This window comes from Sturnira hondurensis, unplaced genomic scaffold (genome assembly GCF_014824575.4).
Source record: "Sturnira hondurensis isolate 20B ecotype Veracruz unplaced genomic scaffold, ASM1482457v3 Scaffold0022215, whole genome shotgun sequence".
Classification (NCBI taxonomy): domain Eukaryota; kingdom Metazoa; phylum Chordata; class Mammalia; order Chiroptera; family Phyllostomidae; genus Sturnira; species Sturnira hondurensis.
Window position 1 is genome coordinate 9,044,675 of NW_028094846.1, and position 22,275 is coordinate 9,066,949.

General features: G+C 51.6%; 1 protein-coding gene across 5 annotated transcripts in view; it reads left to right on the forward strand.

Moving 5' to 3' along the window:
• Window positions 1-20,391, forward strand: part of FAM20B (FAM20B glycosaminoglycan xylosylkinase) — a 31,411-nt gene extending 11,020 nt beyond the window's left edge. For 2 of the 5 annotated variants that reach the window (XM_037035218.1, XM_037035216.1), the window contains exons 2-8: window positions 2,010-2,542; window positions 8,029-8,115; window positions 11,246-11,355; window positions 12,341-12,512; window positions 12,714-12,905; window positions 14,693-14,770; window positions 17,320-20,391. In XM_037035218.1, the coding sequence (XP_036891113.1) occupies window positions 2,166-2,542; window positions 8,029-8,115; window positions 11,246-11,355; window positions 12,341-12,512; window positions 12,714-12,905; window positions 14,693-14,770; window positions 17,320-17,551 (1,248 nt within the window). In that variant the 5' untranslated portion in view covers window positions 2,010-2,165 and the 3' untranslated portion in view covers window positions 17,552-20,391. Of the gene's footprint in view, window positions 1-1,748; window positions 1,919-2,009; window positions 2,543-8,028; window positions 8,116-11,245; window positions 11,356-12,340; window positions 12,513-12,713; window positions 12,906-14,692; window positions 14,771-17,319 lie in introns of those variants that run through there. The other 3 variants (XM_037035217.1, XM_037035219.1, XM_037035221.1) reach the window with 3 other exon arrangements.
• The last annotated feature ends 1,884 nt before the right edge of the window (window positions 20,392-22,275 follow it).

Sequence of the window (22,275 nt, forward strand, 5' to 3'; positions counted from 1 at the left end):
AACTGTTTGCAGCCCTAAAGTGATGAATGTGTTCTGAAGCCTGTTCCAAAGGTTTATGAGATTTCAAAACCTAAAAACACACACTCAGATTGCAGAGTTGGAGACTTTGTTTTGTCTGGATTCCTGTAGTGGTGATTTTTAAAAAGCCTCTGTATTTCCAACCTTTGTTCTGAATGTTTACACGTGATAGGCGTGTGTGGCACGAGGGAGTTTCTCTTACTCTGCATCAGACGAGCGGCATCCCTAGAAGTTTGTGTGTTGACTGGACTTCAGGTCTGAGGGGTGTTTCAGGGGAAGTGCAAGGCTGTTGGGCCGACCCCTTTGGGCCAGAACTGTACCAGGGCTGTGAGTTGTTGCAGCCGGAGGTGCGGAGGCAGCGACGGCTGGCTCCACGAGGTGTCCGTGTCCCATCTTGTTGCTGCGGCCAGAGCTGTGTGTGTGTGTGTGTGGTTTGGGTCGCGTTGGAACTAGCACAGGTCTCTGCCATCTGCTCTCCCAGCGTTGCCGTCATCGGTGATCATAGGGAACCGTTTTACTGCATCTCACACCGGTCTCAACAGTCACAATTACATTTGGGGTGCACTTGAATTGCTTTTGTTTCAGCTAATTCTGTTACGTAGTCGCTGGGAAATGATGCTGCCAAAACAGAACAGGTGGCTGGAGGTAATTAGAACTTGAATTTGACTCTGACTTTCCACTTCTTGAAAACTAAAGTGAAAAGCGTGGTTGGGTAGGCACTGAGCGCACACTGTGTGTCTGCAGGCTCCCCTCTGTGTGCACCGCCGCCCCCCCCCAAACACACCGCTGGCTCTAGCACACTGTTTCTGGCTGTGTCTCGGCTCTTATTAGGGGGGCGGTCTCCAGTCTGGGTGAGCTCTCAGGCGGACTCAGTTGCCCTCTCTCGTACGGCATTTGTGTCTTCAGTTTGTGGTGTGAGCCGCTAATGAGTTGGAGGGGAGCACAGCAGCCCCTGCTGCCTTCTTGTCTTCGCTGTCAGCCCAGTGCCGTGTAAGCCCATGGCCGGGCAAGCTCGTGCGTGGCTTTAAATGGCCCTGCGTGTGAGTGGGAAGCGGCCTCTCAGCAGGCAGGTGACACCGGATTGTACGTTCTGGACACCCATACACGAATCTTACGTCTGGACTGTTTTAGCTCGAGAGTCGACGGAGTGGGGTTGGCCCCATGCTCCGAGCAGCGCTTCCTCCTGTCTGCGGCGTCAGTACAGGGCGCGTGCCTGAGCCGTCCAGGCTTACTCGTGTTGCCGTAGTGCCGGGTCTCACCAGCTTTCCAGTCACGTTCTGCCGAAAGCCAGGTAGTGCAGGGATGTGTTTTTCCTTTAGTCAATTTACCCAGATTTGATTACCCATGTTTTGCAGGGATTTTAATTTAAAATTCATTTAGCGGAAGGCTGATTAAGTAGAGATACGTGTCTGAGTGTTGTATGTGAATACGTGATCAGCAGATACGCCACGTGTTATGTGGTGGATATGATTGCTGGGAACTTGGGTTCAGAGGAGGAGTCCCTGGTCTCCTCTGTCCCCGCCTTGGCTGTTGTAGGAGTTTCTGTCTACAGTGTGTTGGAAGACTTACCTTGGGAGAAGATAAGAACTGTAAAGTTACCAAGTACTGGTGGTTTCGGACGTTCTGAAGTCCTTTATGGATTTTGAAAGATAAAAAGGAAAGTTAAGAAGTTGGGCGTATCTGAATGTGTCGCTTTCGTTGTGCTTTTTCCTCCTTGTTTTGGTTTTTAGAAATTTGTAGCCGTCCAAGTGGCTCCTAGGTGACTCTGCATCCTATTAAAACAGGAGCCCTTGCTTTTAAGTTTTCATTGTACCTGGTTCTACCCATGAAGTCCCTCCCTGGACTAGTTCATTTTAGATTATTAGGTCTTCTCGAGCATAGGACCAGCAAGGCTAAAAGGGTAAGCAAGCAGTGCATTTCAGGCTTGCAAAAGCTTCAGCGGGGAAGAATAGAATCTCTGATTGAATTTTGCTTTGCACTTGGGCTTGCAGGAATTGTGGGAGGCGCGCGAGTGAAGAAATGCACCAACGAGTCTAGTCATGGGGTCTCCTTGCTGACCACCATCACCACCTGCTCTCCCGACACGCGAGAGACACACGAGAGACACTCGAGAGAGAGTGGGTCGGGGTGAAGGGGAAGAGGCCAACATGAAGCTGAAGCAGCGGGTCGTGCTGTTAGCAATTCTCCTTGTCATCTTTATCTTCACCAAAGTTTTCCTGATTGACAACTTGGATTCCTCGGCTGCCCACCGGGAGGACCAGAAGGCTTTTCACCGAATGATGGCTGGCTTGCGGGTGGAGCTGGCGCCCAAGCTGGAGCACACCTTGCAGTCTCCCTGGGAGATTGCGGCCCAGTGGGTGGTTCCCCGGGAAGTGTACCCCGAAGAGACACCAGAGCTGGGGGCAATCATGCATGCCATGGCCACCAAGAAAGTTGTAAAAGCTGATGTGGGTTATAAAGGGACACAGCTGAAAGCCTTACTGATACTTGAAGGAGGACAGAAAGTGGTCTTCAAACCCAAGCGGTAAGTCTTCGTACTGAAGTCTGTGTGCTGGGGGTTGGTGTGGGTGACAGGATTGAGAGAAGGGGTTTGTTGCTTCTCTCGGTTTTCTCCTCAGTGCTGGGAGGGGGTGTTCCGTGAGCCTTTGAGTGGGGGAGATTATAGGAACGTGACTTGATTTCATATGAGACTGAACTCTTTACAGTTAGAGCTGTCCTTCTGACTTTACCAAATACCTACTGTGTGCCAGATGTTAGAGACACAAAACGAGTTGGCGAGGAAGTAAGGAACTGTCACCACCAGTGTGCAGTGAAAGAGAGATCACCACCTGCTCTGGGGGAGGGTGGCCCAGAGTGGGCGTGGGTTGAGGACCGGTGGCCGAAATCCCTTTTGTGGAGGAAGCTGTGATGCTTTCGGCCAGTATTTTTCCCCCATTGTAGGTATTGTTTTTGTTTTTATTTTAATTAATAGATTTATTTTTTTAATTTTGATTTCCTTATTTTTAGAGGGAGGGAGAGGGAAGGAGAAAGGGAAGCGTCAGTGTGTGGTTGCCTCTCGCACGCCCCCTACTGGGGACCTGGCCTGCAACCCAGGCGTGTGCCCTGACTGGGAGTTGAACTGGCGACCCTTTGGCTTGCAGGCCTGCACTCAGTCCACGGAGCTAGACCAGCCAGGGCTGATAGATTTTTTCTAAAGCACTTTTAGGTTTACAGAAAAATCAAGGAGGAAGTAGAGAGGGCTCCTATGTGTTCCCTCCTCCCCTCCGCACTTTCTCCTATTATTAACATCTTCCACTGTGTTGTACATTTGTTATAAATGATAAGCCAATATTATTTTATTGACCACCACCCGTAGCTTGCATTAAGATTCACTTTGTGTTGTCTACTCTGTGTGTTTTGATAAACGTCTAATGATGAGTATCTACCACGACAGTTTCATGCAGAACGGCCTCCTGCCGTAGACGTCCCCTGTGTTCTACCTGTCCCTCCCTCCCTCCCTCCCGACTGCCCCCAGCAACCTCCGGCAACCACAGATTTTTTTATTGTCTTCGTAGGTTTGCCTTTCCGAGGGTACCTGTGTAGTTGGAATCCTGCCTTTTCAGATCCACTCCTTTCACTCAGCAACGTGCATTTAAGGTTGCTCCTGGTCTTCCTGTGGCTCAATAGCTCACCTCTCCTTATTGCTGGGTACTATCCCATTGTCTGCATTACCACAGTTTGTGTATCCACTCACCTACCTAAGGGCATCTCGGCTGCTTCCAGGTTTTGGCAATCATGAATCAAGTTTCTATAAACATTTATGTGCAGGTTTTTGTGTGGATACTGGTTTTTAGCTCATTTGGTTAAATATCAAGGAGCACAATTGCTGGGTCATACGTGAGGATATGTTAATTTTGCAGGAACTGCCGAGGAGGCTGCACTGTTTTGCATTCACCAGCAGTGAATGAGAGTTTCTGTCACCCCACACCATCCCCACCAGCACTTGGTGGCGTTTGTGTCTTGGATTCTGGCCGTTCTAGTAGGTGTTTGGTGGCATCTCATTGTTTCACCTGCTGTGGGCAGAGGACCGGGCCATTTTCGTTATCTGAGTCCAAAACTCGAGCTAGAGAGTGGACTGTGTGTTAAACAGTGGCCCCTGTGGACTTCTAAGGATCTACAGAGATCATTGTATTTCAATTCTGTAGTGTAATGAACTTTTTAAAAAGTTTTCTGTGAACCCTGGCTGGGTGGCACAGTTAGTTGGAGTGTCGTCCTGTATACCAAAAGGTTGTAGGTTCGATTCCTGGTCAGGAAACACACCCAGGTTGCGGGATTGATCCCCAGGCCGGGCACGTATGGCAACTGATCGATGCTTCTCTCTCTCCCTCTTTCCATCCCCCTCCCCCTTCTCTCTCTCTAAAATAAACATATCCTCCAGTGAGGAATAAGAAAATTTTTTTTAGGTTTTCTTTGAGTATATGAATTTGAAATAGGCTAACATGGTGATTCATATTTCTTTGCCAGGAATTAGTTACTAGTGAATTTTCCCAAAATTTATAATGTCTAAACTTTTCTGTGTACTAAAATTTTTTTATTCCTTGGTGGAGCTTTTGAAAGAATTAAAACACGTACCTTTGGGTGTCTTGCTGGATGAAGTGGGAGAAGAATACGGGGTAAAATGTACAGAATTCAGTTGTGACCCCAGTAGTGGGGTCCATGCCCTTCATTGCCCAGCTCTCAGTGATAATAGGCAGCCAGAGACCTCCTGTATTGGGGTTCCAGAAATTGGAGGGATCTGGGTTTACCTGGCACCGGGAAGCGTGAGGTGTGGAAATTGTGGAAGTTAGGAGAGTTGAAAGACGCAGCAGAGTTTTGGAGACCAGAAAAGTCTGGTTGGCGGGTACTGTGGAAAAGGTGTGGTTGTATGGACTTCGGGATCTAATTTCCACTGCATGTGGACCGCTGGCCAGGCATTGCACCGACTTATCTGCTAATGCCTTTAGCCCGCAACACAGTGTGGGCAGGTGCAGTGCCTCTTCCCGGAGTGAGAAACAGAGGCTCCGAGCAAGGAGCCAACTTGACAGGGTCGCCCGGGAGCAGTGAGGGGGGCTGACCTTTGCATGTGCTGGGCGCGATCTCAGCGTGTCTGCCTTCCTGTCAGCCTCGTGTCCTGGGGCTTGCCCATCAGAAATCGCGAGTTTAGTTCTGAAATGTGGTCCTTGGCCTGTGGTTTTGCAGCCTGAGCCATCAGCTAAGAGATGTATTGCGAGCATTTTGTGTGTAAATAAGAAGACAGCCTCTCCATACCCACCGTTGGTACACCTTGAGGGTGGGATGGGATGGGATAGCAGGAAGGGTGAGAAGCCAGAGAGTGCTGATGGTGTGTGGTGCTCACGTCGGTCCAGGAGCTGTGCACGGTGTTCAGACGGGGCGTGAGTGGAGGGAGCAGAGGTCTCACAGTGCCTAGGGCAGGGGCGGCAGATAAAGCAGAACCTAACCTCAGTCACTGCTGCTTCATCTCATGTCTCTCGCTAGCATTGCAGCCTGCCCATTGCCTTCCTCTTCCAGACCATGCAGAACTCCACTGTTATTCTTCCCCAGTGGACACCCGTGCTATCCCCTTGCTACCCAGCCTTAAACATCCAGCAACTTCTCACTCTCACCAGACAAAACCCAGCACCCACAGCCTGGTGGTCAGGTCCTCCCCCGTGCAGTCTTCCCCTCTGGACCCAGCTCTGGACTTCTGTCAGACCGGCCCTCCTCCCTCCCCACCTCCTGCGCCGCCCATGTCCTCCCAGACCTTGCAAGCTGCATGGGCCCCTGTAGGGCAGGAGGTGCTCAGAGTCACTGACCACCCTGGCCCATGCTCAATGTGCCTGGCGCTGTCATGGGCTGGGTGGGGGTGTCCGTTTAAGTGCTCGTGGATGTCGACGCCAGTCCCGAAGTCCCCAGCGCATCGCTGCTCTGGTCCGGGGCCTTAGTGGCCCCTCAGTGCTGGTGTGGGTGCCAGTTACTGCCCTTGCTCACACTCTGATAGCCCTCACTGGGGCAGCAGGAGTGATTTATTGGCCGTCACTGTATGAATTTGGCTGCCACGTCAGGGACTTGAGATGGGTCCTCACTGCTAAGTGACACGTGCCCCTTCCTGTAGCAGCCACCACGGCTCCCGTGTCCTTGGAGCCCTCTTGTCCTTGTCCTGCTCCCAGAGGCGGACGACAGGAGAGAGACAACATGTAGGAATACAGTGGCACTTTTATTGACAGGCTTCGCCTTACATTATAAAAGTGATTATTTTCAGGGTATCCGAACCCATACTGGAAGTAAATTGATTGTCACAGGCAATGCCGCAGGGACGGTGAGAAGGCACATGACTGCAGGGGCCTGAGAGTGGGCAGAGCGAGGAGTGGTCTTAGGAAGTACTGAGAGGGACTCTGCAGCTCAGCTAGTCCAGCTGCTCCCTTCAGGGTCCGAGAAAACGAGGCCCAGAGCTCCGACCGGCCTAGTTCAAGTTCACGCAGCCGAGCGGGAGCTGAGGGTTCAGGCCTCCCGACTCCAGGGCCTCCAGGGCTGCTCTTTCCTTCTGACTCTGAGCCCTTCCTCTTCCTCCGCTCCCTCCCTCTCCAGCCCACTCCGAGTTCCCGGATCCCTCTGGGGTCTTCCACTCCCTTCCTGTACATTGGAAAGCTCTCTTTCGAGGAGAGCAGCGGACTGCGTGTCTCCACTTCCCTTCCTGTGGCTCCCCTGGAGCCTGGCAAAGTGTCCAAGGCCTGTCCCCCGCTGACACCTGCCCCCAGCTGTCACAAGAGAGAGGTGCTTGAAATGGCAGCGTTGCCTGCTGTCTGTTTAAAAATGGAGGCTTTCGATTTGGAGGGAGCCAGTGGGATCCCCGACATCTGAATAGTGAGTGCTCTGACCCCAGAGTGAGAGCCAGCCTTCTAGCGTGGGGGCAGCACCAGGGAGAAACTGGTGTCCAGCCAGGCGCGGGCGCGTGGCTGCCTCCTAGCGCTTCCCACTTGGCCTTGGCAAGTGCATTTGGTGGGTGAGCCTTCACGTCATGTCCCACAGTCCCTTATGCTGGAGGTCGCTGCACCGGTGGGCCAAGTGCCCTTAGCGAAGCCACTCCGCACCGGGCTTCCTGCTCAGTGCGCTTCCCTTTGGCAGGGCCCGGGGCAGCCCCCCGGGTGGCCTTTCCGACCAGGAAATGCAAGTGAACAGTGGAGGTCACAGGTGACTTAAGCGTCTTTTTCTTCCTAATTAACAGGTTTAAACTGTATCTCCTTCTGTGATTAGCAGAAAGAAGTTTGCCAGTTTTCATTATCCTTTATGTCATGCATATGATGCAAAATCATCAGAATGGAGTGTGAGGTGAAACAGATCTTAGAAATTAGCTCCCAGTCAAGCCCCTAGTACTGTAGGTAAGGACTGCAAGGCGCAGACAGAGGGTTTTGCTCAGGGTGACCCAGGTAGGTGAGGTAGCCATATACCTGGCTGTCCGTCCAGGCCAGCGTCTCTTCCGTTACTAATGTCTTCATAAACCTAAAGCGAAAAAGAGGGCGGGCGTTCAGACAGCTTTTTTTCAAATGCATCTCCGCCTACGTGATAAAGAACACTGGGGTGTATGAGGACTGCTTTTTCTTAGGAAATTTGAACTTCTCTCATAAGCCTTTCTCCATAGCCATTCTGGTAAACAAACACTTAAATTACATTTTTCCTTCATGTCTTAGGTTCAGTCTAATAAACATTTTAGTAAACACTCCTTCAGCACTAGGTGGAGATAGGAAGGTGGTCCTTGCCTCCCAGAAAATTGCCTCGGGGTCTTGATCAGACTACGTGGAAAGCTTTTTAGACGGGGTGAAAATGACCTCCCCCGTGTCTGCGTGCTGCGTGATCGCCGGGCAGAGCCCTGGTTCCTCCGCTGCGCCCTCAGCCGTCCCCCAGTGACCCCGGCAGACCCAGGCTTGCTGGCGCTCGGTCGTGCCGTTGCCCGAGGTGCTGACTGACGTGGCTCCTGTCCCCACCTTCGCTCCGCAGGTACAACCGAGACTACGTGGTGGAAGGGGAGCCCTACGCTGGTTATGACAGACACAACGCAGAGGTGGCGGCCTTCCACTTGGACAGGTGGGTCTGATTGCAGCGGCTCCCTGCGTTTTGTTTCCCTTTAAAGACGTCCTGGAAGGGAGGGCATGTGGACTCTGTCAGAGGCCACGGCACTAATGTCTTTGGCTTGTTGCTACCTACTTGGCATAGCTGATTGACAGATCCCATTGAATTTGCACGAGGGCCTCATAATTGGGGTGGTACTGAAAATAATACCAAAGTGAGTTTCTTACATCCAGGCTCTTTTAGGTCATTTCCTACTGGTCTGCCCTCTGTCATCTTCGTGAGCGACGGTGTTCCTAGTAAGTACAGTGGCAGGGTGAAAACCAGTCTGGACTCGAGTCCTGAGTTGCACTGGGCGTTTACTGAGCCTGGCGACACTGTTCCGTTTTTGTTTCAGGGACGTAATACCAGCTTATCCCCATGTGCTAGAAACAGCATGATGTTTTGATGAATTTTATTGTCCTTCATATGAGATAGGCACAGCTTCAGTAACCAGAATAATGCCAAAAGCAGAATGCACACGAGTTCTGTACGTGTGTAAGTTTACTAGGAAAGTGCGTGTTTTTCATCAGGACCCTGGCAAGTGAACTGTCTAGCAGCCCAGTTGTGTTTCTGACCTGCTTTTTCGTGAGGGCACACGGACAGGCGTTGAAAGAAATGTCACAGTATTTTTTAAATGATTCTGTAAGGAAATTGGGAAAAAATTAAGGTGAATTTTGTCTTTTTCTGTACTGGGAAGGATTTTCTAAGCATAAAAACAATAATCTAAAAAAATCACAAAGAAAAAGTTCAGTAGACTCAGCTAGATAAGAAAAATTCACTCGCACATCAAGAAACATTAAACAAAACTTAAATGCAAATAAGCCAGGAGAAAATACTTGACTCTAATGTAATCCAAGCACATAGACGTAATATAGCAATATTTACTCAGATCTCTACATGGGCTCAAACTCAAGTGGAAAATGGTCTGAGGACACTGTTGGTGGAATAGAAGGTTTTGATTGCTGGTAAATATGGAGGGGGGGTTTGTCCCCGCCAGTAATACACCAAGTCCAGTCGAAACACCGGGATACTATATTCTCCTGCCAAAAAGAGCAAAGATTTTTTTTTTTAATAAAACTTCACTGGCAGAAATACATTGAGATTCCTAGGCTGTGTCTGGCACTGTTCATTGTTTTCGTCTTTCTGGTAAGAGCTCTGGCCTTATGTGTCAAAAACCTTAACACACATACCCTCTGAGTGAGTGATACCTTGTTATGCGAACATTTAAGATATTTCTAGAAAGGACCCTAGAGAAATAATTAGAAATTCAAAGATACATATACCACAGTCTTAGCTATCGCATTTTCAGAAGTGAAAAACTGGTAGCAATTTAAAAACCATCCGCTGCTGTGGAAAAGGTTAAACAAAATGTCCGTTCACAATTCCGTGAACTTTCACGCCTCTTTACTACCTCGTGGGGGCGAGAGCTGGGTAATAAATCCTGCTCCCCACTTGCTGGCACACGAGAGTCAGTCTTTCCAGGGCCTCACTTCTTTCCCGATTTTCTTCATCGCCCACCCCTTCCCTCCTCTTCCCCCGTCGACAGACACCAGCATTATGTGCAGGTCACTTTCCCACGCCCGTACCCATGTTTCGTGTTGCCCAGCGCCCCAGGTTTTGTTGCCCTAACATGTGATGTGCCGTCTCGTTACTTTATTGCATTTCCCCAATTATCGACCAAGCGTAGTCTCTCCTTAATCTTTTCACAGCACAACTCCTGTTCCCTAACTTAGAGTGAAGTAGTCTTTGTACAGAAATCATTCATTTTGAAGCTGATTAACTATAATAATGTTTCACTGTATCACTTGTGCTTTGGGAGGTTTTGCATTCGAAAGTCCTCCTCTGCCTCAGAGTCTGGAAGCCCTTCTGTCGCGGGAGTCCCTGCCCCTTTATCCGCTGCCACCGCTGGGATGAGGCTCCTTGTCACCGAGCGCTGGGCTCTGGCCTGGCAGGGGGCCTGGGGGAGAAAAGACTCTTCCCAACGTTTTTTCTCACCCGAGGCTCCTCACACCCTTCCGCTCTGGGTTGTTGTATCTCCATTTCATTAGGTTTGACTGCCTTCTGTGGCCTCAGGAGCTTCTCGCTGTTTTTATGTTATTTTGACAGATCTGTCCATCTCCTTGTTTTGTGGCTTTTCCAAGACTGAGTTTAGGACAAAGTCAGCAGCCCTGAACAGTGGATTTTTATGACACAGCCTTAAACGTTTTTTTTGGTTTGTTTAAATTTGTCGGGGTGACATTAGTTAATGAGACTGTATGTGTCAGGTGTACAGTTCTGTAACACATCCTCACACCATCTGTGTATTGATTGCACTGTGTGCTCCTTTGGTCACCATACCGTTGACCCCCCATCCTCTTCTTCCTCCCCCAACCCCCTTCCTCTCGAGTAACCACTGTACCACACAGCCATTTTCAAAGGCTTTGTCTGGCCTTAGGAAAAGGCTCACGGTATAAAGACCGGTGAAAAATAGGGTACGTTAAGGGGGGGGGGGGTCTTTATTTTCTTCATTGTAAATTCTCTGTGTGTTCTAAATCCTGCCCCTTCACCTTTTCTTCAGCGAATGTGTATTTTTTAGACAGGAAATTTCATTTTAAAACATTATTCTCATCCATAAGGTCATAGTTGCAGAGCATTAGAGAGAAATGCCTTCAAATGTGTCTGTGTTTGATTTGTCCTGCGGGCTTGTCCTTTTAGGTTATTCTTCATCTTCTTCTGCCAGCTTGCTGTTTTACCCAAAGCTTCAAACCCAAGAGTGGATTTAGACCTGATTTTTTTAATGCTTTGTTGAAATTTATTTGAAATTTTTATTATGAAAACTTTCTAACAACCAAAAGTGGAGGGAATAAGATGAAATGAACCCACGTGCTCACTCCTTGGAATAAGTAGTTGTTCACCCCTTGCTGGGTTTGCCTTATCCTTTTTGCTGACGTATATTCTACATCCATCTGGACGTTAAACTTGTAAATATCTGTGTCTCTGAAAAATACTTACCCTCCTGTCAACAATTCCTTTACACAGTTAATATGATTAACCATGATTTTTGAGACCGCTATTTAAAATATATCCCCAGAGATTTGTCTTTCTCCTCTTCAATCTCCCAAACCAGGATTCTGGGTTTCCGCCGAGCCCCCCTGGTGGTCGGCAGATTCGTTAATCTGCGGACGGAGGTCAAGCCGGTCGCCACGGAGCAGCTCCTGAGCACCTTCCTCACCGTCGGTGAGAGGATCGGAGAGGACTGGGAGGAGGGAGTGGTTAATAAGCTGAATGGGGCATCATTGAGCAGGCCGGCTCCTGGCTTCCAGGAACTGAAGAACTGAAGGGTGTATAGGAGCAGGTCGGCAGCTTGCTCTCAGGTTCCCGGGGGCAGGGGGGTCTTCCCAGGGGTGGATGGCAGGAACCTGGAAGTCCCCTGCTGTGAGGTAAGGGTCTGCGTGGAGCCGAGTGAGCGAGGCAGGTGGTCAGGGTAGCGTCACAGAGGGGCCTTGTGCCCTGGCCCACAGTGGAGGCTTCCTCTTGGGGCACTGGGGAGCCACTGAAGGGGTCTGGGCGTGGAAAAGTCAGGCTCGAAGTTCAGAAAGCCACCTACAGCAGCAGGTCGGGGATGAGCTGGGAAGGGGGGCGCTGGGGCTTTTGGAGTGAACTCAGTGCAGTAGGAGGCAGAGGGAAGCAGGGACAGGGATAGGAAGATTCGAGAGAAAGAATTTGGTAAACATATTAAATGGAACATTCCAGAAATAGTTCATCAGTTTTAAATTGTGCACCATTCAGATTAGTGTGGTGAAGTCTCACACCATTTGCTCTGGGACATGAATCTGCTCCTTGTCCAGTGTGTCCCGCTGGGTCCACACCCCTGCCACCCTGGGCGGGCCGTATCTCCTTCCTCCCGGGGCTCTGACAGAACCCAAGGGGCCAGTGCTTTTCCGCAGAACTTTTACTAAAAGGGGGTTTGAAAGATGCTTGGGCAGCAGTGGGCTCCTGGAGAGAGAGCGGGTGGAAAGGGCCCAGAGAGAGGGAGACGGACTTTTTCCTGTGTGTCCTTTTCTGCGTTTTGAATTTTTCTTGCACCGTGTGCATTGATTTCCTGTGGAGTTGTAAACGTAAGTTCAGGATCTGGACTCCACCGTATCCGCTTGCTTCACGGGGAGAGTTTGGAATCTCCCCCTTCTGTTCTGAAGTGTGTTTGGCCCTCCCTCCCTGTTAGGAAACAACACTTGCTTCTATGGGAAGTGTTACTACTGCCGAGAAACGGAGCCGGCCTGTGCCGACGGCGACACCATGGAGGGGTCTGTCACGCTGTGGCTCCCAGATGTGTGGCCGCTGCAGAAGCACCGACACCCCTGGGGCAGGACGTACCGAGAGGGCAAGCTGGCCAGGTAAATGCCCCCGGGGGCCACTGCGTCGTGCTCCCCGGCGCCTGGCCCGGCACCGACCCTGGGTGCAGGCAGTGGTTCTGGCCCGGACCCGAGAGGAAGTGGAGGGTCGGGGCAGACCTGCCCGGCAGGAGCCTCGCCTCCTGCGTGTAGACAGCGCCGGGGCGGCGTTGGCTGTCAGTGAGGGATGCCGCTTGCCTCCAGGTGGGAGTACGACGAGAGCTACTGCGATGCTGTGAAGAAAACGTCCCCTTACGACTCTGGCCCCCGTCTCCTGGACATCATCGACACCGCCGTCTTTGATTACCTGATCGGCAATGCCGATCGCCATCACTACGAGAGCTTCCAGGACGATGAGGGTGCCAGTATGCTCATCCTCCTGGATAATGCCAAAAGGTAGGCCCGGAGGGACCACCCTGGCCGGGGCGGGGGGACCACCGTGCGGACAGCAAGGGCATTTTCTAGACTGTCCCCGAAGAACCCAGGACGCGCTTGACCGAGGGCACATTGCCCGTCTCTGCTCGGGGTCTTTGAGGTTGGCGACCCCACCTTCCAGCTTGTTCAGGCCCTGCCTCTGTCCACCCTCAGGGACCTGAGGACTTTAAAACATGGAGAAGTGTTTTTTCCCCCAGGAGGTAAAGACTGTGATTCCATTCACAGGCAGCTAGAAACAAAGCCTTTGACTTATCGCTACTCAAATTCTTTCTTAACTGTGGTGTTTAGAATCTTGAGAAATACATTTTTAATAGAACATGAAATCTGATTACTGTTAAACTTATTTCATCCAAAGGTTCATGCAATTTTAAAAGGTGAATAGTTTGATGAGCTGTTTTTTTAAAATTCTCACCCAAGGATATGTTTATTGATTTTAGAGAGAATGGAAGGGGGAGAGAGAAACATGGGCAATTGACTCCTGCCTGCGCCTGGACCGGGAATCGAACCTGCTCCCATCTTGGCGCACAGGACGCGGCTCCAACCGTCTGAGCCACCCGGCCAGGGCTGTCTCACAGTTTCCATAGCAGTCTGGGCCCAGCCTTTTGCTACTGTGAGAGGAAGAGGGGTTGCTTAGTGATTAGGTATAAAGACAAGTTACTTTTATCTTGAAAAACATAGTTTTATTTATTTTGAATAAATGGAATGCCTTTTTTCATTGTATTTATTTATTTTTAGAGAGGGGAAGGGAAGGAGAAAGGAGGAGAGAAACATCAATGTGTGGTTGCCTCTCATGCACCTCCTACTGGGGACCTGGCCCACAACCCGGGCACGTGCCCTGACTGGGAATCAAACTGGTGACCCTTTGGTTTGCAGCCTGCACTCAGTCCACTGACCTACACCAGCCGGGGCAGACCGTCTTTATCTTTTAAGTCTGAGCTCTTTGAACAACGCATTGCACTTGGGGTGTGCACTCTGCGTCCTCCATGGTGCCCACGAGCACCACATTTCAGTCACCCAGAACAGGATACTTCTTTGGAGCCCAGAATTGTCTGGGTCACTACAGTGAACACTGGTTACTGAGAAGAAGTTGGGACATGGGTCCTCAGCAAAGAAGTTGGGCAGCATTTGCTAACGGTGCCACCACCGACACTGAGCAGCAGGTACCTGGTGCTCGGACAGGGATGACAGCCACAGAAAGTGACAGGCCAGCAAACGCTGCCTCTCCCTCTCCCCTCTCCCAGTAAAGCAGGTGGGAGCCACTGCTGTGCACATTCCCAGGCATGTGCCCTGCCTGGGAATCGAACCTGCAACCTTTTGGTTTGCAGGGCAGCGACACCCAACCCACTGAGCCACACTGGCCAAGGCTGTAACTTCTTTTTATAGGTAACGACCACCTGCTTATTGGCAGGAACCTCATATGAAGAGCCCGTATTTCTCTGCCCACCCTTGAAGTTTTCTCTGGTTACGTGGCCTTCAGGTTGCCCTGCTGGTCTGTGTTGCCACAGTCCTGCTTGTCACCGGGCTGTGTTGTCAGGAGAAGGGGGTCCTTGTAAAGGGGCCTGTTGTGCTTTCGTGCTGTCCTGCTAACGTTTGGAATCCTGTGTAGCCGACTATACCTGCTCGGCTTTAATTCAGGTGATCGAGCTGCAGGGGCAGGATGTCACTCAGCGTCCAGTCGGGTTTCTTACAGAGTCTGCTTTTGCTTTGGTTCTAAGAAGCGAGCAGGTGCTTCCACCTAATTCACTCAGGTCTCGTTTCGTTTTTAGCTTCGGGAACCCCTCGCTGGATGAGAGGAGCATCCTCGCCCCGCTCTATCAGTGCTGCATGTAAGTCACGCACCCCGGGCACCAGGCCCGGGGGCTTGTCCATCGCTTCTCTCGGCCGTAAAGCTCCCTGACACTGAGCAGTGCTTCTCACGCTTTTGGACCCAAACCTCTCAGGGTCCTGAGGTGGGCGGCAGGTCGAGGACAGGTGGAGGCCCCGACCCTGTGCTCAAAACTCTTCCAGTTCGTATGAATAGTTTTCAGTCTGTTCATTAATGTGTGTCCATGCTAGTCAGCAGGGTGTCCAACCTTTTGGCGTCTCTGGGCCACACACTGAATAAATTACAACACATAACCACAAAAAAATCTCATCGTGTTTTCAGTAAATTTCTGACTTTGTGGTGGGCCGCCTTCAACCTGCGGGCTGCGGGTTGCGGGTTGGACGCCCCTGGCAGTGTATCCGAGTCTCTGGTCGCTGTGCTGTGTGTGCCTTATGGTGTCACATCCTCTCGCTCACCACCCCAGGCGTCCTGTGGTTTGTGTATCTTAATTTGAAATTGTGTAAACCGAAAGTAATGTTTCCCGCAGGTATTTAGTAACTGAATTTTTTAAGTCTGTGTTAGAGAACAAAGAAATTAAAAGGTAAATCAGGAAAATGAGATAAAGATTGGGCTCTAAGGAGCTCCTTTTCGGGTCGTGATTGCTGGTAAGACTTTGAAGCGAGCACTGAGAACCAGCTGGGGTCCACACAGATGCGCGTCCAGAGCGCCTCTTCCTCCCAGTCAGCTCCTGGCACCATGCAGGACTGCCCCTCCGGGCAACTAGTCTGCTTCTCCCTTTTCTTCTCTATCGCAAAGATATTCTGCAGAAAGTCTACCCAGGCAGCCCTTAAATATCTTCATAGATGTTGGGAAGGAGTGATACATCTGGTCAGAAATTGTACCTTCGAAGGGAGATGTTTTTATATTAACACTTGGCGTTATCAGTCTGGTCCAGTTGAGACGTAGACAGAGTGGGTTAAACAGAAAGTTGAGTGAAAAGAATAGTGTAACTGTGGTGCAGGAGTGATGTCACAGAACGCTAGGGCTGGGGGTGAACTTGCAAGGGCACCCCCTTCCTGAGGCTGGGGTTGGGACCTCAGTGGAGAAGGTGTAGGTCAGCCCCCTGGAGGACAGGGAGCAGCCTGAGGAGCACGGGCAGGGGACGGGCAGGGCGCGGGCAGGCAGCGTCTAGTGGCTCGGCAAACAGAGTGAGGACTAGGCAGAAACCCCCTGGGCTGCAGGCAGTCCATTTCTGTGGGCCTGCAGAGGGGAGGGAGGCTCCAGAATAGGCAGGTGGGCTTAGGCAGGTGGCCTTGTCCTGAGGGCCTCTGGATGGTTTTCACCAGGCCATGCCGAGGCTCAGATCCCCAGGGGCCTGCCCGTTCTGGGACCGAGCCTGGGGCAAGTGGCACGTGACGCCAGCCCCTGTGCAGCGGCCAGAAACAGCTGGAGAGAGATGCTTAAAGGAAACCTGAGCAAGCAGGTTGTAGCAAGCCATGCCCCCGGCACTGCACCTGGGGGGCTCTGCTGCTCGGGGCGTTTGTGAGCATGTGTTGAAATAGCAGAAGCCGCCTCTGTGCTTGCTCGTCCCCCTCCCACTCCGATTCAGCCAAAGACCCATCTGTGCTCTGTACACAGTTGCAGAAGAGGCTGCCCCTCACAGAGCCCAGCTTTTCCTCACACCTCGTAATTCCCGCGGCGCCCCAGGGAGACGGGCGCTTTCTTCTGAGACGAACAGAAGGGCCTCTTCAGTGGGGGAAATAATGACGGAAAACAGGCGTCCTCACAGTAAACTTTGCACGCGTGATATGCAGGGCAGAACCTTCCTAAAATTCAGAACCACGAACGGAAGGAAATTCAAGTTACCCACTGAGACGTGAGGACAGTTTCTGTCAGGAGTGACTGATGGTGGAGTGTGTGTGTATGCGTGTGTGCCCGTGCATGTACACACGTCTGTCCCCACAGAGTTCGAGCGAGACAGTTCTCACCCACGGGTGTTGACCCGCACCCAGCATCATGTCGTGGGCATGTCCCCGTGCCGCCACCACATGTCTGTGCTGCCTTTACTGTCTGCGTGGTATGTCCGTGAGTGGATGAGCCGTAACCTACCAGTGGCTGGACAGTCAGATCAGTTCATGTTTTTCCTGTTACGAATGAACAGACATAAATCTTTGTATTACTTCTCAGTTACCTAGGAAAAACACCAGAAAGTGATCAGTCATGTGACTTACTCATAATGGTTTTTTAGTTGAGGTATTTTGTGTAATTCTTTCTCTTTTTGTAAAGATTTTCTTTATTTAGAGAGAAGGGAAGGTAGGGAGAAAGAGAGGGAGAGAAACACCGGTCTGAGAGAGAGACATTGATCTGTTGCCTCTTGTATGTGCCCCGACCGGTGCATGTGCCCTGCCTGGGAATTGAACCAGCAGCCTTTTGCTTTGCGGGAAGACACCCAACCAGCTGAGCCGTGCCAGCCAGGGCTATGGAACTGTCTTCTTTTGCGTGCCAAGTGGGCTGTAAACCCACTTAATAGTGAGGTTTTTATGTAACGCACCCCAACACTTTCTCTTCCAGCATTCGCGTTTCCACCTGGAACAGACTGAACTACCTAAAGAATGGTGTGCTGAAGTCTGCCTTAAAATCCGCCATGGCCCACGACCCCATCTCCCCAGTGCTCTCCGAGCTTCACCTGGACGCCGTGGACCAACGGCTCCTGAGTGTCCTGGCCACCGTGAAGCAGTGCACTGACCAGTTCGGGACGGACACTGTGCTGGTGGAGGACAGGATGCCTCTCTCCCACTTGTAACTCACAACACAGAGTAACTAACACTTCTTTTCACGAAGATAGAGAAACAGCACAATCAATTCCAAAGGGTATGAGACGCGCTGGAGATGGCCGGCAGCAGGTCCTGGTGATAGGGAACAGGGTGGCCTTGCATTTCTTTGGTGTTTTCCGTCATAGAAGCTAAAGAAGGACCGTAAGCTTCAGGCCACGGAAACGTCCCTGCGGAATCACCAGACCTCCCCGCACTCGCCCACTCTGGCAGCAGGTCACGGCTGGTCAGGCTTACCTTCTCGTGCCGGAGGACAGGCAGGAGTGATGTCCACACAGGTCGATGCCAGATCGGTTCTGGAGGGTGTATTTTGAGTTCATCCTTAGAGTCCTTTCGCCGCACCTGTGGATTCCCCGAGAACACTTTGCAAACTCTGAAGGTCTTTTTTACCAGGACTAGTGACACTGGGAATTTCACTGCGTCCCGAGGAGCAGCAGCAATTGAGCCTGGCACTGCGTGGAGCCAGAGGAGCAGGCGCTGGGGTGGGGTGGGGGGGTCTGAGACAGGCGGCAGGGAGAGCAAAAGCCTGTTTGGGCTGTTCAGCGATTAGGCAGTCACACCTCTGAGGGTGCGTAGAGGCGGGGAGAGGGGAGAGAGAAGGCAGAACTGGCACCAGGGGGGTGGCCAAATTAGTGAGAACACAGGTTCCCCTGTGTTCCGGTCCTTAAGGTGTGTAAAAGCTAATGCTACTGGTACCTAAGCAAAGTCTGCGTTCTCACAGTTGTGTTTAAGTGAACCAAAAAGTTGTCTCCGGAGAACTTACTGTTACAACCCAAGCACTATTCTCTTAGGAGACTTAGTTTTTCCCTTTTGCCCAGAGGAGACAGACCCTTTCCGAGTTACCGAAGCAAACGCCTTGAGTGGGAGTGAGGGTGCCCGTGAGATCGGCCGTCCTGGTTTCTCATCCGAGATGGTTTCCTCCTCCACTGCTAAGGCCTGCGAAGCTGCTCTTCCCCAGAGACCGGCCGTCCGGACCGTGCCTTTCTGGGGAGAGGGCCGGCTCCCTCTGACCGATGGCAGTGCGCATCCCGCTGCAGCCAGGCCTGTCTTAGGGCTCAAGCCACATGGGTGGCTGGAAATAGGGGTCGACGCCTCCTGAGCCTTAAAACGATGGGGGTTGTACCAGGAAGAGCCTTAAGACTTTGACCTACGTCAAACCCTAATTCATCATCTCGGCTTGTTTGGAGTCTGGAACCCACGTTCTTCCGTCTGTTGTTGGTGCTTTTGAATTTCCGGTTGTGGAAACTCAGGCTTAGTTCTGGGTTCCGTCAAAGAGATTGTGATGAGTAAGCAGTTGGAAGCAGTCAGACACCCGCATGTGTCCTCGTCCCGTGTGGCGTCGGGCGCTGCTCCAGTTCTGTGCCTCTGCCGAGCAGGGACCCGTGTTGGATGGTGTCGTTGAACACACACGGTGCCAGCCCCGGGGACAGGCCAGGTCTAGTGAGCCACCCTTTGAAAGGCAGTGTGGCATTGAAAGATAACTGCGCATCCTGTGACTACTTCAAAAAAAAACGTGAGATTAGGATACTCTTGTACTTTGTGTATACATTTTGAGAGGTACACAAGTGTGGGTTGAGTCATCGGGAAAGGTTTTGAATTTATGAAGACAGATTAGCACAAACACTGAACTAGGGTTAGAGGCCTGTGCCCAGAAATTCCCTGCAGAGCCGTGCGGGGAGGGGTTCCCTGGAGACCGCTGCCCGGGGGAGGGGCCAGCCCCGCTCTCCCCGAGGTGATGTTGGCTGAACCAGGTTACCCGTCAGTGTTCGCCGGGCACGGGGCCTGCTTCAGTTCACCTCGCTGGAGGGAGTCAGAGCGGGTCTCAGCCTGGGAGCTTCGTTCCTGATGTCCAAGGCAGGACGCCCGCTGGGGGAAAGAGCAGTGGGGAGAGCTGCTTGGAAAAGGCCTCATCCTGCTTCAAAACATGGCCGAAAATGAGTGATTTCATTCTCTTTCCCTGCTGTTTAAAAATCCATGCTCTTTAAAGGAGTTCAGATCTGTAATGGTTAAAGTTAGGGTTTTCCTAATGACATTGAGAATATAAGTTTATATTCAAAGTCAGGATCAGATTAAGCAAGAAAACTCCGTTTTGGTGAATCCAGAAGCAAATCAGCCATAACCATCAAGACCATCAAATTTACAAACACCATGTTTTGCTTGAAAAAACAGGTAGCTATCCTTCCAAAAGTTCTCTAACTCTTCTCCTTCCAGTTAATTTATTAGAGTCTCGCACCAGTACAGTCAGACACGTGAGCGGAAGGGAAGCAGGGTGTGCATAGCAGCCTCTGCAGGCAAGGCAGGCGCAGATACATTTTAATGCGACAGAGCTACGAAGGTCAGAGTCCTTTTGTCCTCCTCCTACTTTTCAAATATGTGTATGCCGGATTTTGAGAGGGGAAACTGAGGACAGAGGTTTCGTTCTCGAACTGCTCTTTAATGGGAGTCTGTATGCTGGGTTTGGCCGTAAGTAACATTCTCTGCAAAACGAACTAGTAGATGGGACCCAATCCGCTCGGAGTACCGTTCAGTGACATGTCACAAGGCAAGTCCCCCGTCGGCACTCTGGGTCAGTGTGCCGAGTGAGGCCAAAGGAGGAAGTGAGAGAATTTGGGTGTGTCTACCACATATTATTTTGGGAAAGATGAATCCTGTGCCTGGCAGTTTTTCTTTGTTACCTGATGGCAACATGTTCTTCCAAAGAAATCCATCTTATCTCTTTAAAAGAAAAAAAAAGGCTTTCAGCCTCCCCTTCCCGTCCGCCACACTCCTCCAGTCCCGCCTCGCCGTGGTCTCGGTGTGTTCACGTCTGACGGTGAAACAGAACCTCAGTGATGGCGAGCTCTCTCCTGCAGGCCGTCCTGTGAGCCTGAGCTTCAGGAGACGCGAGTAAAGGTGTATGTGTGTATATAGTCATAGATGTATTCTAGTAAGAAAAAAACGTATTTATTTTGACACAGGGAAACACTGATTTATGTTGCTGAAGAACTCGAAGCCGGTGAAAGGCCCTCCTCTCAGGCTCTGAGCGGGACCCTGTGGGCACAGAACCCATCTGGTCAGCAAAGCCCACCACCCCCACGCAGCCCGGGGGAGCCCCGGGAGCCTGCCCCGCCAAGCACTTACACTCGGACGGGCCGAGGGGCCCGACTTCACCCACCGTCTCATGCAGGGAAGGCCGGTTCTTCTCACCCTGGTTTTTCAAGTCTGGGTTGAAGTGCTAGGGGACTCTACTGCCACAGGTTGTAAGGAACGAAGGGGTTGCAGATCCCGGGTGTTGGGGGGAACTGGGGATAATAGAGTGGGGAGCTAATTTATTTGCTTCCACAGGAAGCATAAGACCTGCCCCGTCTGTTCCAATCTGCCAGGATCTCCTCTCCGAGCCATTGCACAGAGGTTATGCTTGGTACACCACCCAGCGAGATGGGTGTGCACCCAAGTTTCTGACGTGCTCTATGGGTTCCAATTCTGGGGGAAAAAGAATAAAGATTTTAATAAGTATTGAGGTATCGTGTTTTCCTCTTGTCCTCCCACCACCGCCACCCTCCACTTCGGGACAGTCCATGTTATCTACTCTGATTTCCTGTTTTATCAGGGAGGTCACATCTTGTACTTTCACAGGGGCTGGTGGGTCGGACCTTTGGCTCCCGCAGGAGGCTTCCAAAGGCCCACAGCAGGTCGAAGCTCAGTCAGAGCATCCCACAGGATGACTCAGGGGCTTTCCAGATACTTAACAGTTTGCTCAGTCCTCGAAGCTTCTATAGAGGTAAAGAATGAGGCAGCCCGGGGAGCTGGTCAGGGCAGCGCCAAGGAGGCACAGGAGAGAAGACCAGGCGTCCCGGGTGTAGTTCTCAGGGCAGTGAGATTTTCAGCTTCCGAAGCTGAAATCCAGCCTCATCAATCTCAACCAGACAACGGAGCAGAGTCCCGAACGAAGACTTTTTACTGGATTCCCAGCATTTTCGTTTGCACCCCGGTTTCGTCGTCTGTACTTGAACACCGGGGAAGGCCGAAGCCTCGGACGACCTCTTACAGACTCGCCACCTCTGGCCCTTTTCCAGGTGACAATTCGGGCCTCGTAGGACAGCTGCAAAGGCAGCCGGGCGGAGGGAGGGTGTGGCTCCGTTACGGGCTAGTTTTCCCCGGTGTGTCTGCCTGTGAAGCCCTTTTCTGGCTCATTTTGTGGGAGACGAGAATGGTCACAACCACCGGCTTAGCACAGCTGGGCTCTGTGCGGAGGGTGGGTCACAGTGTATAAACCCCAGGGAGTGACCCGAGTCATCGAAGGTTTGTAAAGGATTTGATCTTTCTTCAGTAGACCTCGGGGCATCGCGCTGTGAGCTGTGGATGCCACTGAGGTGGCAATGACTGTCCCTTTCCTCAAAGAGCCTCTAGTCCCAGCAGAAGAAAGCTGCCTGTGAAGTCCCAAGTGCCTCAGCAAGGACATAGGTGGGTTACGAGGGAAGAAAGAGCAGGGGAGAAGGCGGGTTGGCGGAAGAGCTCCATCCAGGTTTGGCATGTGGCGTGTGCAGAAGCCCGGGCTCCAGACATGCGGAGCCTCCTAGCCCGTGCGCTGTCATCAGTTCCTGGGTCACCAGAGATGTCCCTTCAGGGGTTCGCTGTGGTTCCGGTTGGGGTGTGCCCTGTCTTTTGAGAGGACAGTCTCGGGCCACTGTGATGCCTCGGTGGCGCTGCAGCACAG